Raw genomic sequence first — 13,969 nt, forward strand, 5'->3', positions numbered from 1 at the left:
ACAGTATGTAAAATTCTGAGCAAGTTAGAGGAGTTAGACTAAAAGTGAGAAATTATAATGGGCCAATGTCAATTGGACCTTTTACTTTAAGCATTATAATTCCACATTTTAGTAAAATGGGTAATTGTAACTGTGTTTTATTCATTTAACACAGCACAGATGAGCTAAAGCAGACTGAAACAACAGAAAATTATTCAAGATGACAGATCTACAAAGAAATCTGCCATTTGGTAAACCAGCTGGTCATAATTAGACTCATTTTTAAAGGAAGGACACAAAATCTTCAGTAATCAAGCCAGTTAAACCAACAAGCACATTAGTTACAAAAAGATATAACAAGTGGAAGATCCTTTTCCCTCTTAACCAGGAATAAGAACACTTGTCCTCACATTTTCTAAACCAATTCCATGTTTGAGAGAGGCAGCATCTTGTTTCAAGTGCAGAGCTGGGGAGTTACTCAAAGGGCTACCTCCTTAAGAGCTGACAGAAATCATGAAAACTTTCATCTCTAAGATCCTGACCTACAGCTGCAGGTACCATGCAGGGTATGATGTCAATTATTTATACACAAACAGCACCCTGATCTCCTTCTACATTAGCACACAGCCAAGGTGTGAAGAACTGACTCAGCAGGTACTGGGTCTTCATAAGCTTTGCAAGTAACACAGCTGATCATCCATGATTAAAACTAAAGAATTACAGGACTCCTGTAGTAATGTAAAGCATATAATGTGGTGTCCAGTCTTCATGTGTCCACAGAAAACTGAGAACTGAATGTGCCACCGTGACACCTTCTCCTCCCTGTTGTACAGGTCAGAAATAATGTCCTCCTGTAGCTTCAAACACAGGTTTAGGAACAATTCAATTAAAACATCCAAACCACAGAATTTTAAGATCAACAGTGGTTTTAAATGAACACAATTGACTAAGAAATATAGTTGCCAAAATATTACGCAATTTAATGCAAATTTCTACTTCACTGGAGATAAAAAAAAGATTTTTTAGAGAAGATTTCAGCTTCTCAGTACATAGTGAGGAAAGCAAACGTGGTAAGACCACGACACTCCCTGCATTATTACCCATCTTCTCAGATTTACCATTCACACATCAGCACTTCAAAAGATTTTCCCCGTTAGTGAAAGACAGTGGGGTCTTCTCTCACACAAACTGCTTACTCTAGGCCAAGCACTCTCTCACTGAGGTGGTGCACTTGTGTAATTCAAGACACTTTGCTGAACAGAGAGAACCCCAAGGAACTGGGAATAAAAGGTGATAACTCCCTGTCAGATAAGAGCTAGCCACGCAGATGAAAGAAGGAGGTCCTCTCTGCTTCACAAGTGGTGAATTATGGGATTGGCTCAGAGATAGCACTAGAACCAGAAGCTGCAGGCTGGCACAGCTGATGACAGTGTGGCTAGATTGCTTAGGAGCCCATCCCATCCAAGCTACTAAGCACAAGATTTGTGGTAGGTGTGCTAAGAGACTAAACAGTGCACAATATCCAAACCCTCCAGTGCAGGAAGAATTACACCTGAATAGTCTTTAGTAGAGTTCTGGGAAAATCTTAGCTATTGCTTCACTTTTAAAGACCCAACCCATATTAGCCTTGGCCAAAAATAAAGTCACTGTGCTAGAGTAAAAGCATATCCAAGTCAGTAACATAGTGAGCAGGCAAAACATATTGTAGGCTATCCCAACAGAAAAAAAATTAATTGCTTCCTGAAATACTTCAAACAATCTAGGCAAAAACATACAACATGATTTCCTTCCGGAGTGCACCTCTTAAATTATGAAATGGGTCCAGTTGGGTAAATAGTAGCAGGGAGAACACAGATATGAATGTATTTCAACTTTGTAAGAAAGAGTTGAATGACTTGGATAGAAGTTTCCTCAGCTAATACATACAAGTTTCCTCAGCTAATACATACAGGTGCTGAATTTCCCCATATGCCTCTGTGGCTTATGAGGGAACACTATTGTGTCACATCCAGGATCCAAACTTGTCTGCATACATCAGTGTGAGCTCAGCAATTTATAATGCTTACATGTGAAATCACTGACTATTGCTCTAGGTAACTGTAACAATCCAGCTGCCACTTTTACCTCCCAAAACATGAGTGCTAAAAAGTATCTAAATACAGTGACAAAATAAGTCTTTTATATTTTTTAAATCCACCAGCAACCATAGGAGTTCTAAAACAAATAAAACACTAGCTGGAGTCAATTGAAGCCATGGCATCGTAACAGTCGAAACAAATCTAATCAACATGATGCTGGAAATGGGGTAGCAGCTGATTCATCTACGTAAGAACTCTCAATGCTGCCACTACCAATCAGTAGGAATCATTGTAATCTCTCTTCCAATCCAGATTTCTACAACCATGATTTCTATGTTGCAACAATGCTAACAGAAGCTAAGACAATCTGGATGTAGTACTTTCAAAGCATTTCTTAATGGAAACTGTTTTAAAGGCACAGATCTGACACCACGGTAGGTTACAGAAAGTATTTTAGCACTTCCACAGGAAATTGCAGATGTAGTTGTGGTACACACTGGCACGTCTGTGCTACTTTTTATCTGCTAAAATATTTTATAATGATCAAAGCACAACCATTAACTTGTGTTAATGGTATTAACTACGTGTTCCAGTGAGTCACAGATATCCGTTATGTAAGATGAGCCATGTTACCATCTCTTCACTGTCAGTACCACAGGCTGGACAAGGCACACCGTCATTTCAACTTCTGACTATAGCATCGTTAAGGTTGGAAACGATCTCTAAGATCATCCGAGCACATCCCTTAAATCAACTGTGCCGAAAATGCTCATCAATTCTTCACCTCTGTTTGTAAACAGAGATGCATTTTTTCAGATGCATTTTTCAAACAAGACTTTTATCCCTTCAGCGCAAAATTATAAACGTATTTCGGCCAGAAAAACCCTGTGTATACTGCACCAAGGCACACTACTGCTGCCTGAGCCGTCCCAGGGCAGGACGATGGGGACAAAGCACCGGTGCAGGTGCCGGGCTGGTCCGAGAGGAAACGCCCGCAATCCCAGCGCGCCCCACTGCCCCACCCCACCAAACTCCCGCGAGGGGCCGTGGAAAAGAGCTGCCAGCCCAACTGCACCTCGGGAAGGGGAGGAACAAGGGAGGGAAGGGTTGTGCCCCCACCCCAAGAGCCGCCCCGGCCCCGCCGCCCCAGCCCCGCCTCCCCGCCGCCCGCGGAGGGCGGGTCTGCTCCCGCCTACCGGCCGGTGCTGCGGAGCGCTGGGCGGCAGGGCTGCCCCGCGACCCCGGGGCTCTCGCCTGCCCCGGCCACCGCCTCCTCGGAGTCCGTAAGCGCCGCCTCTTCCCCGGCCCCCGCCTCCTCCGCGACCGTGGCAGTCCCCGCCGCTTCCTTCAGCGGCTGTCTCGGCCGCGCCGCTGGGCCGCCGCCGGCCGTGCCGGACCCCTTCCCTGCGGGCCCGGCTGCCGCCCCGCTCCGCCTGCATGGCCGGGCTGCGCCTGCCGGGCCGCGGCGCCTCTCCCGCCCCGCCCACTGCCGGAAAGGGCCTGCCAGCCGGGGCCACGGGCAGATGGCGGCGACCGCGACCTCAGCAGCGCCCGCTGCCGGCGGCTGGCGCGGCCTGGCCGGGAGCGCCGGCGAGGGACTCCCGGGAACAGCCCCGCACCTCCCGGGGACGGCCGCGGGATGCTCTGCCACTGCACCCTCTGCAGGGCTCAACGAGCAAAGAGTGGAAAATCGCTATCCACATGTATTAAAAATAAAAGAAAAAAACTCCAGCAAATACGTATTTCATGTTTAGAAAACAGTACGCGGAACTAAAGCTGCATGTATCATGGAGTTGTTTAGGTTGGAAAAGACCTTTAATGTCACTGAGTCCAACCATTAACCCAGCACTGCCATGTCCACCAGTAAACCATGTTCATAAGCACCAGATCTACACATCTTCTAAATACTTCCAGGGATGGTGATTCTACCACTTCCCTGGGCAGCCTTTTGCAATCCCTGACCATCCTTTGAGTGAAGAAGTTTTACTAAGATCTAGGCTAACCCTCCTGAGGTGCAAGTTGAGGCTATTTCCCATTGTTGCTTGCTGCCAGGGCGAAGAGAATGAGCCCCACCTGGCTACAACCTCATTTCAGGTAGTTGTAGAAAGTTGTAAGGTCTTCCCTGAGCCTCCTTTTTTCCAGGTTAGGCAAACCCAGCTCCCTCAGCCGCTCCTGCTTTGTTCCAGACCCTTCACCAGCTCTTTTGCCCATTGCTGGACACCCTCCAGCACCTCAATGACTCTCTCATAGTGAGGGGCCCAGAACTGAACACAGGACTCAAGGTGCAGCTTCACAAGTGCCAAATACAGAGGGAAAATCACTGCCCTGGTCCTGCTGGCCAAACTATTGCTGATACAAACCGGGATGCCGTTGGCCTTCTTGGCCGCTTGGGAACACTGCTGGATCATGTTCAGCCAGCTGTTGACCAGCACCTCCAGCTCCCTTTCCACTGGGCAGCTTTCCAGCCACTCTTCCACTGGCCTGTAGCATTGCATGGGGTTGTTGTCACACAAATGCAGGACCTTTGCTTTCTGTAGCAAATGAGGAAAAACCCAACTGATCTCAGGTTGACAGGGTGTTACACAGAAGGCTACGCTACATGAACCCTGTGAGGTGATTCTGCAGCCACTTGAAGAGTGTTCTCCTCTGAGGATACAGAGCAGAGATGTGGGAAGCTTTGTGCCATGCTGGTTTGTTCTGCTCATCTGGAACTAAGTAGCCACCCATGTGTCCTTGGGAAAGTTCACCAAGTTTCTAACACTAGCTTGCCAGATCGCTCTTGAGCACACAGGCTGTCATTTGACAACACACATTAAAATATCAATCTGGTTTTGAAGGGTTTTAAACTCAGTAGCCCTTCCAGCAAAATGTGACCACAATCCTATTTTCTGAAATCATGAACTGTACTTACTCTGCACTACTACCTTTGGTAAGGGCTGCTTAGTTCTGGGGCATGGCACATAGCGAATCAGTAAATTAGCTTAGCATACACACAAATAAATAAAATAACAAGGAGTAGCACTGGCAAGAATTTTGCAAAGACATCCAAGCAATTCTCGTGCAGCCAACACAGGTCTGGCAGACATAGAATGAGATAGAGCTAATAAAACCTGGTGAACCCAAGCTGTGCCTGCATCTGTGGTGCAATTAATCTGTGACATGAACAATCTGCCTGCAGATAACTGGAAGCTGACTATATGTATAAATTTAACAACTCATATTAATTAATACTTGATTAGATAGATTGAAAAAATATCATTCATATTTGGCAACAAATAGAAAATACCATTACAACTCATAAGCATGAACATTATGCATCAATAATTATGAGACACAGCAAAGTTATGATACTGTTCATATGCATTTTGATTTTGTAATTTAATTTTGATCTCCCTATTATTATCATCTCTAAGATAGACAATTAACATAAATTATGTTGCCATAGCACACAGGAGTCCTGCTCACAGGCACTATTGCCCTGAGTAATACACAAATATATGACAAAAGGTAATGCCATGAAATGTTAACACAGACCTCTGAAACAAAAGATTATGGAGTATGAAGAGGTAACAAGAATGGTCAACATGCCAAGAAGAGATCTTTGCATACTAGTAGCTTAGCTGCTGTCAGCTTTTATAGACATCACAGTAAAATAGTCTATTAGGAAGGGAAAGCTTTTGCGTGACAATAATAAGACTGCTTTTTATTAAGAAATTAATTGTAGTTTCTGTACCATATTACCAGTGTTTCTGCCACACATGTCAGTTCAAACCAAGAGCAATTGTGTCAAGACAACAAAAACTTTTGCTTCTCCTTTTGCTCTGAAGTCTGCCATCCACATGGCACAGTTTCAGCAGTCTTTCTTCCTAAATCCTAATGTTAGGGACAGTAAGTGACCTAAGAGGGGGGGACACTTGCTACCTATGGAAAGACAAAACATTACAGGCAACAGCACCTAGACAATTTCTTGTCTTCCCTCCTCTGAGAAAAGTGTTATCTTCTGGCAAAAAAAGGTTGACAGTTGAAACAACCTCCTGTGCAGTTGCTCAAACCCAGATGTTAGGCAGAGGTAGAAGTTTGTGTATGTTGATCCATGTGCTTGATATTCCTAGCTAGTGCCTTTTTAAGACGACCTCTAGCCTTAGCTGGTGTCTTGCAACTTGTTAAAATTCATGAGCCTTGACAGTGTTTCAGGTACATTAGCTGTCGAGGCCCGGAGCACAGCCCCACTCTAGGAGTACCATTGACTATGTTGGAGTTCAGCTGGATGAATCCAAGGTCAGCTGTTCTGCTGATAAGATCTGTTGTGAAGAAAGTTAGAAATAACAGCCTCCCTCTCCTTTTTCTTGGAAACTGCTTTTAAGCTGAGGCTGTACCACTGACATGCAGCAGCTACATCTACAGCTGCTCTCCTATTTCCTCAGTCCTGACTCAGATCCTGACTCAGACCTGCTGGCTGGGCTTCCTGGATTGCTCTTGACCTTTCCTCATCACTACAGACTTGTTGTGCAATCACTGGACTATGTCTGACTCTCATCACCATCACTGGCCTTCTCAAGAACCAAAAGTGCTTCTCCACATCCTGCTGCTTCTTGGTGAGGTCATAGCTCCCACCTGCCTTGGCATCATGCTTCACCTGTGGCTCACCTTCCCTTGCTTAAGCAAAGGGCCCTCACCACCCCCTGACATTGCCACACTAAAACCACTACCACTCTACCTTACTTAAAAATTTAGTCACATGGAACTTTAAATGTGCAGAACAACTCTGCTGACTGGCAACAATAAAAGAAGCATAAGCCACATGAGGCAGTAGAGACAGAGATTCGTCTCTCACAACTCAGCTACTTATCACAGTCATACAGCTGTTCCACACACCTTTGTTTCACACTAAATGAACCTACTCTTCAGGGTTGTGTAAAGGTTTGTAAAGCCAGCACGGTCAGCCATCAGGGCAACTCTGACTTAGGGGAAGTCTTTGCAGAATGCAAAACCAGGATGAAATGTCTTCCTTTGCATAGGGCTCATTAGGACTGCTGTGGCACTTCAGCTATTCTTGGCTGCTAGACTGGCTCTGCAGGTTGGAAAGAGAGAGCCAAGCATACAGATGTCAGCGTGCACATACTATGAGTATTGCTAGTTTTCAAGGCCTATACATGAACTAGAATCCTGTTGAATTAGGTTCAATATATGCTATGTATAAACAGAATAGAGATGCACAAATATTTAAATATAAGACAGGAGATGACAGACACACAGATGAAGGAGAAGCATTTTGAGGAGCACAGTACACAGAAGACTCAGTACATCAGGAAACTTGCCATTACCCAGTTTCATCACAGCAAGAGATAATAATTAGGTAGGGTTTGAAGTAGAAAGATACAGACTGAAGTAGATAAACTTCTGTGGGTACTTAGGAGACCAGGGACAAAAGTGAAGGAAACAATGAAAGCAAATAAGAATCATAGAATCATCAAGGTTGGAAGAGACCTTTAAGATCACCAAGTCCAACCACCAACACAACACTGCCACTGTAACCCCTAAACCCATATCACCACTACCAGGTTCAGATGCCTCTTAAACACCTCCAGGGATAGTGACTCAACCACTTCCCTGGGCAAAGAGGACAATGAAAGAAAATGAGATGCTTTTCTGAAAGTTCTGTTAGTAGCTGTAAGACCCTGTATTCAGTTGATAAGAGACAGGACCCAACTACTTGGTATACAAAAGATAGATGTGGGAAAGGGATAGGCTGTGGAAGCTACTTGCCAAGGCCAAAGATAACAATGTTCTGAGAGTTAGGATGAAAGATGAAAACACAGAGAAGTGGTATGGATGGATAGGGAGGACCGTATAATAGAGATCTGATTAAGAGAGAATTCTAACATCTTAGAACTGGACTTTAATAGTGATGAACCAGTGTTTGCTTCGAAAAAAGGGATCATCTTACCAGTTTTACACTAGCTATATGCTCAATAGAAAAACCTGTTAATATTTTTTCTTTAATTTCTGATTTTAAAAACTAAGTACTACTTGACTATTCCAGTATTACACAGTTTTGCAAGACTAAGCATCAAGCAAGTCATTAGCATCATCTATGTGATTGAATCACTCAAAATCCAGAGCGTATCTGTGAAAGAAATTTCGCCTAATACAGGCATGTATTCACTGGCACAAGAAAAAAGCACTGAGGAATGTAGGAAGGAGTGGATGTCAGACATATGTATGCATTAATAGAGTGGTCCTATTTTCACCTTTTGCTGCTTATGCAAGTTAAAAATTTTTTATGAAATTGGTTTTGTAGCATTCTTTATCACCGTGATTATCTATTGCTTCTTCCTCTTTGGTTTACTCCTTTCTCAACCCTACCATTCACTCACCAATCTACCCAGACTGTACTTCCACACCTAACCCAGTCAGTCTCCTCTGTCCTAAGATCTCTTAATGGGGAAGAATCTTTCCTGCCTAACTTATTTTTCCAGAAACATCTTCCTGACCTTGCCTGCTTTCTTAGCTCAGATTCCCCTTCAGTTGACTCAAGCACTTCTAACGCCTAATTGTTTCTTGCTGTCACCATGGCAGTGTGGTTCCTAATTCCCCATGCATCCTCAGTTTTCTCTTGCTCTCTTTCTGTTGATGGTCACTTTTCAAAATTTTCCAAAGATCATTTCTGAAACCTTCTGACAACTTCTGCATAGTACTGTGGGAAACAACACAGTGACTCACTGTCTTACTGCACTGCAAAACTTTATGTGTCTGTCTTTGAGAATATGTAGAGTGTCTCCTAAGGTATTCAAAATGTAAGAGCTGATGTGATTGACTATCTTATGAAACAATAGTTACATTGTATTTTGAAATGTCATAAAATGTAAGAGGACATTGTCTTAGGATTTACATTTGTGGGTTTTAGTTACGTTCACAAGGGTAGGAAGAGTAACCTAAATGCAAAAGGCGAACACAAATAATTTGATAGGTTATTTTACAAATGTTTTTATGGTAACTCTAATGGAAGTCTGTGCTATTTAATGAGGTACTTTCATTTTCTGTTTTCTTTCTGCTTTGATCATTATAGCTATCTCCAAAAGGATGTTTTTGAATACAGAAAGCAATATGCAACAATGCTAAGATCCTGATGACAATACACCAAGAACAAGAATGGAAGTCAATTTATTCAGCAATTCCACTGTTGTAAACAGTTCATCAGTCAACCATAAGCAGTTAGAGGGGCATAGCCTCTGGGAAGTCATTACTATTGCCACGGTAACTGCAATTGTAAGCTTAATAACCATAGTGGGAAATATTCTTGTAATGATATCCTTTAAGGTTAACAGTCAGCTCAAAACTGTCAACAATTATTACTTGCTCAGCCTCGCCTGTGCAGATCTCATCATTGGGATATTTTCTATGAACCTTTATACGTCCTATATACTCATAGGCCATTGGTCTCTTGGAAGCCTTGCCTGTGACCTGTGGCTAGCACTTGACTATGTAGCTAGCAATGCCTCAGTAATGAACCTCCTAGTCATCAGTTTTGACAGATATTTTTCCATCACAAGGCCTTTAACTTACAGGGCCAAACGCACACCCAAAAGAGCTGGCATCATGATTGGTCTGGCTTGGCTAATTTCCTTCGTGTTGTGGGCACCTGTAATCTTGTGCTGGCAGTATTTTGTTGGTGAACGAACAGTACCACCTGAAGAGTGCCAGATACAGTTTCTAGATGAACCCATTGTCACCTTTGGTACTGCAATTGCTGCTTTTTACATTCCAGTGTCTGTGATGACCATTCTGTATTGCCGCATCTATAAAGAGACAGAGAAACGTACCAAGGACCTTGCTGAACTGCAGGGATCAGAGTCTGTGGCAGAGTTTGAGACAATAAAGCCTCAGAAAGCTCTCCTGAAGTCTTGCTTCAGTTGCAAGCAACAAAACTTAGTCAAAAGAGAGAGGTGTCAGGCTTCTTGGTCTTCATCTAGTCGAAGTACGTCTGCCACGGTGAAAGCCTCTCAGGCAGCGAGTACTTGTATCGACTGGGCTAAGGCTGACCAGTTAACCACCTGCAGCAGCTATGCATCATCAGAAGAGGAGGATAAACTTGCTACTGACTCAGTTTTCCAAGTAACTTATGGAAGTCCATCTAAGGCAGAAGAGTTTAATGAGAGTACAGATGTTGTCATCAAAGACCAACCTGAAGAAAATGATTTTGAGAACCAGAAATACTTTTTATCACCTGCCAAAGACCACATACAGAAAAGTAAAAAATGTGTAGCCTATAAATTCCGATTGGTGGTTAAGGCTGATGGTACCCAGGAAGCCAACAATGGTTGCCAAAAAGTAAAAATAACTCCCTGTTCTGCTGCTCTGCCAAAGGATCCTTCCATCAAAAGCATGGATCCAAATATAAATAACCAAATCACCAAAAGGAAACGGATGGTTCTTATAAAGGAGCGCAAAGCAGCACAGACTTTAAGTGCCATTCTTTTGGCTTTTATCATGACATGGACTCCCTATAATATCATGGTTTTGATCTCCACATTTTGCCCTGAATGCATTCCAGTAACACTGTGGCACCTTGGATATTGGCTATGCTATGTGAACAGCACCGTTAACCCCATGTGTTATGCCCTCTGTAATAAAACTTTCAGGAAGACTTTTAAGATGCTGCTTTTCTGCCAGTGGAAAAAGAAAAAAGTGGAAGAGAAACTATACTGGCATGGCAATACCAGACTGCCATAACTGCTTTCATATAAGGAATAAGGGAAATATAGATATTGATGTAACCTAGCAAATTGACTGTAATTCTGTCTTTTCAAAGCTGTTGCATTATGTGTCTAGTGGTTAAAAAAATCTGTTGAAAAATTAAATTTTGCATGAAAATAGTGTGTGCTTGGGATAAAAAGTCAGTGGCTGCTATGAGCGACACAGTTTGGTTTTGACTATGTAGTAGATCTGCATAGTCAAAAGTTACTATGTTTGGGGTCTTACGTCCTTTCTTTCAGCCTAAGAATATGAACTACTAGAAATTAGACTGGGATGGTCATCCAATCATCAGGTCAGGTCATCCAGTCTGTCTCCCTGTAATTCCCTGTCTTCCTATAATTCCTTGCTAGTGTGTTGTCTATTTAGTTTTCAATGTAGCAAGCAACAGAGCTTGTACTGCTTCTCTTTTGAGACTTTTCCACCTGCTGTTAAAATGAAACAAGGAATGTGTAAAGGGATAAATGCTGTCATGCCCAATAATAAATGGTTAGGGAGATTAATAATACTCAAAATGAACACACATATTGCAGGAGATTGTAATACTGATAAAATTCGCACTTTGAGGAGGACTTTTGTGGAGACATTGGAAGGGCTAATAGTGAAGGGAATAGATAATGTATTTTGTATATGAAAAAGCCAGTCCCAATCTTGGTCCCAATCCATCATGCAAGTCACTGTCATCTGCAAAAATGGTGTTGATTAGCAGATATCTCTAAATTTCTCCAGTTCCCAGTACCTCTGGAGGAAATTTTAAAATTTTATACAATACTGACAATGGTACAAATCAGAACTGATTGTAAAGCGTAATGGATACATTCTATCTACAACACAAGGAAAGCCTTTTTCCAAATCACCTTTGTTGTGCTTCCCCTGAGCCCAAAATTTTCCATTACTGATGGAATGACACAAAACAAGAGAAAAATATATATTGGTGCACTGCACATTTACTACCTATATATAAACAGTGACAGAATTGGCATCCCTGGAAGAAGATTTTTTTAAGTAATTCTTGAATATTTCTATAAAAATATTAAGGAGGCTTTGCATTTTTTTGTCTTTGAATAGCTTTATAAATACTAGTCAGCGTCAGGTGCTTGGAAACACACGTTACCTTCAGGCACTCTCTTTTGGTCCGGTAGAACCATGTCTGCTACAGTACTGGGGGCTGGAGTCAACCCCTCAGGTGGCTTTAGCTTCTGGGACTGGGTTGTACTGGCCTAGTTACAATGACCTGAGGCACTGGCCACTAGCTGAGGTTTGCTGGGGCTTTTGGCACAGGGGCCGAACTACCTGTGCCTGACTGATGTCTGTGATAGATTGGCAGGAGTCCTGCAGCACTGACTGAGTGCATAAGCAAGGGGCTGCCTTCAGCAGAAGGTCATTGGAACAGAGGTACTGACCCCCCTCCTTCTGGCAGGAACAAATAAGAAGCCTCAGAAAAGGCCATGAGAAAACAAAATTAATGGCAACAGGAGTCATGAGGAATGAAGACGTAACGGAAACGAATGTTTATGAATAAATGAGTACTCAAAGTTCAAATTCAGTTCTAGGCTTTCTATTAAAACTCTGAGTGAGATACTCTGGAATATTAGTTTGGGACAATCTTCATATAATATCTACTATACACGCTAGTGGGACATTATAGTGGTGACATGACCCAGTTGCACATTTCAGGGATTGTATTAGTCATCATGAATGTACCATTGCTTTCAGTGAAATTGTTTGTATAATTTATTAAATTATCATACCATCAAAAAGTTTCCCTATAGATAAATAAATCTACCATTTCAACAACCACGGTAAAAGTAATTAACGCTTCCTTTATCCCCAATCTTCACAGGGCAAAATTGTATCAGTGAAAGATTGGCAGTGTAATAATGTAAAAGTATGTTCTCTTAAGTTCACGATAGATTTTGTAATGCACCATACTGTGCCTATTATTTTTTGTGCATTAGCATATGTTTACTTATTAAAGGAAAGCAGAGGTTTTTATAAAGACCTTTTCATCAACCTTGCTCTGTCACTATCCAGAGCTTTTCCTGTGTACAGTAACTATGTGCAAATTGCTTATTATAGTGGGTTTATTTTATATTACATTGGATCAGACATTCAGTAAACTATGCTTGATTTTAAGCAAATGAATGTGCCCCTCTGGGGCACAAGCTGTAGTTAATGGCAAAATTTATGAGGTAGTAACAGTTCCTGCTAGCTGCACTGTTATTGCTAAAATGAAGCATTGGCTTCTACTGAAATTAAACAGGATATTTTTTGTTGGTTTCAGTTTCTGTTGAAGAATGTTCTGTAAATGTTCATGGACTCTGTGCTCAGTAAATGTATTAGAATACATGGTGATGGATGCAACAATGTTGGTTTAATGTAATTGTGAAATATGTGCTCAAATTATTCTGCTAGCACTTGTCATGTGAGAGATTACATGGCCAAACATGAGTACATTGTAAATACCAAGAATTATATAAAGAGGTGTGTGTTGCTTTATTGTTATGTAGGATGTTTTTTCTTAAAAAAAGAAATCAAAACCACAAAAAGACAAATATGGTTATCATCGGAGTATCAGTTAGTACTTAATTATATTTTGTACCTTTGAACAGTGTTGTGGGACTTTTGCAGTGTATAGGACAATCTTGTTATCTGTATTTCTGTACTTTTAATGAAATTTTTACTGATCCTATAATTGGTTATGGTCATGGACTAGTGAAATTTTTTTTGTAAGATTACATTTTATTTCTACATAATTACATACACATACATACATATATATATGTATGTATTATCGATATAGATGCATAAATATACATCCCTAACCAAGCTTTTCAGAGACCCAGCACCTTTTATATTTTTGAGCATTGAATTTTCCCACAAACTGGGGGTAGGATTTTTGCCTCTACCTTTTCATATATGCCAGCCACCTTATATGTTCCAGATCCCCATAAATTATCAGCTAACATTAATTTTCTGTAAATATAATTCATGTTTGTAGATAAATACTTGGAATAGTTCCCAGAATTTTTAAACAGGTATAAAACACCTGGATACAGTTGTGCACTTTCTGTGACTACTTAAAGAGCTTTGCAAAGGACAGAAAAGTCATGATAGACCATAAATGCAAGGGTTTCCTTTATAGAAAAAATCTTGTT

At 41.7% G+C, this 13,969-nt stretch overlaps 1 protein-coding gene across 3 annotated transcripts in view; it reads left to right on the forward strand.

Moving 5' to 3' along the window:
* CHRM5 (cholinergic receptor muscarinic 5) overlaps positions 1-13,310 on the forward strand; it is a 61,887-nt gene extending 48,577 nt beyond the window's left edge. For all 3 annotated transcript variants that reach the window (XM_050336558.1, XM_050336555.1, XM_050336556.1), the window contains exon 3: positions 9,127-13,310. In XM_050336558.1, the coding sequence (XP_050192515.1) occupies positions 9,210-10,790 (1,581 nt within the window). In that variant the 5' untranslated portion in view covers positions 9,127-9,209 and the 3' untranslated portion in view covers positions 10,791-13,310. The remainder of the gene's footprint in view (positions 1-9,126) is intronic.
* The last annotated feature ends 659 nt before the right edge of the window (positions 13,311-13,969 follow it).

This window comes from Myiozetetes cayanensis, unplaced genomic scaffold, assembly GCF_022539395.1.
Source record: "Myiozetetes cayanensis isolate MyiCay16 unplaced genomic scaffold, myiCay2020 scf6-25, whole genome shotgun sequence".
Lineage (NCBI taxonomy): Eukaryota > Metazoa > Chordata > Aves > Passeriformes > Tyrannidae > Myiozetetes > Myiozetetes cayanensis.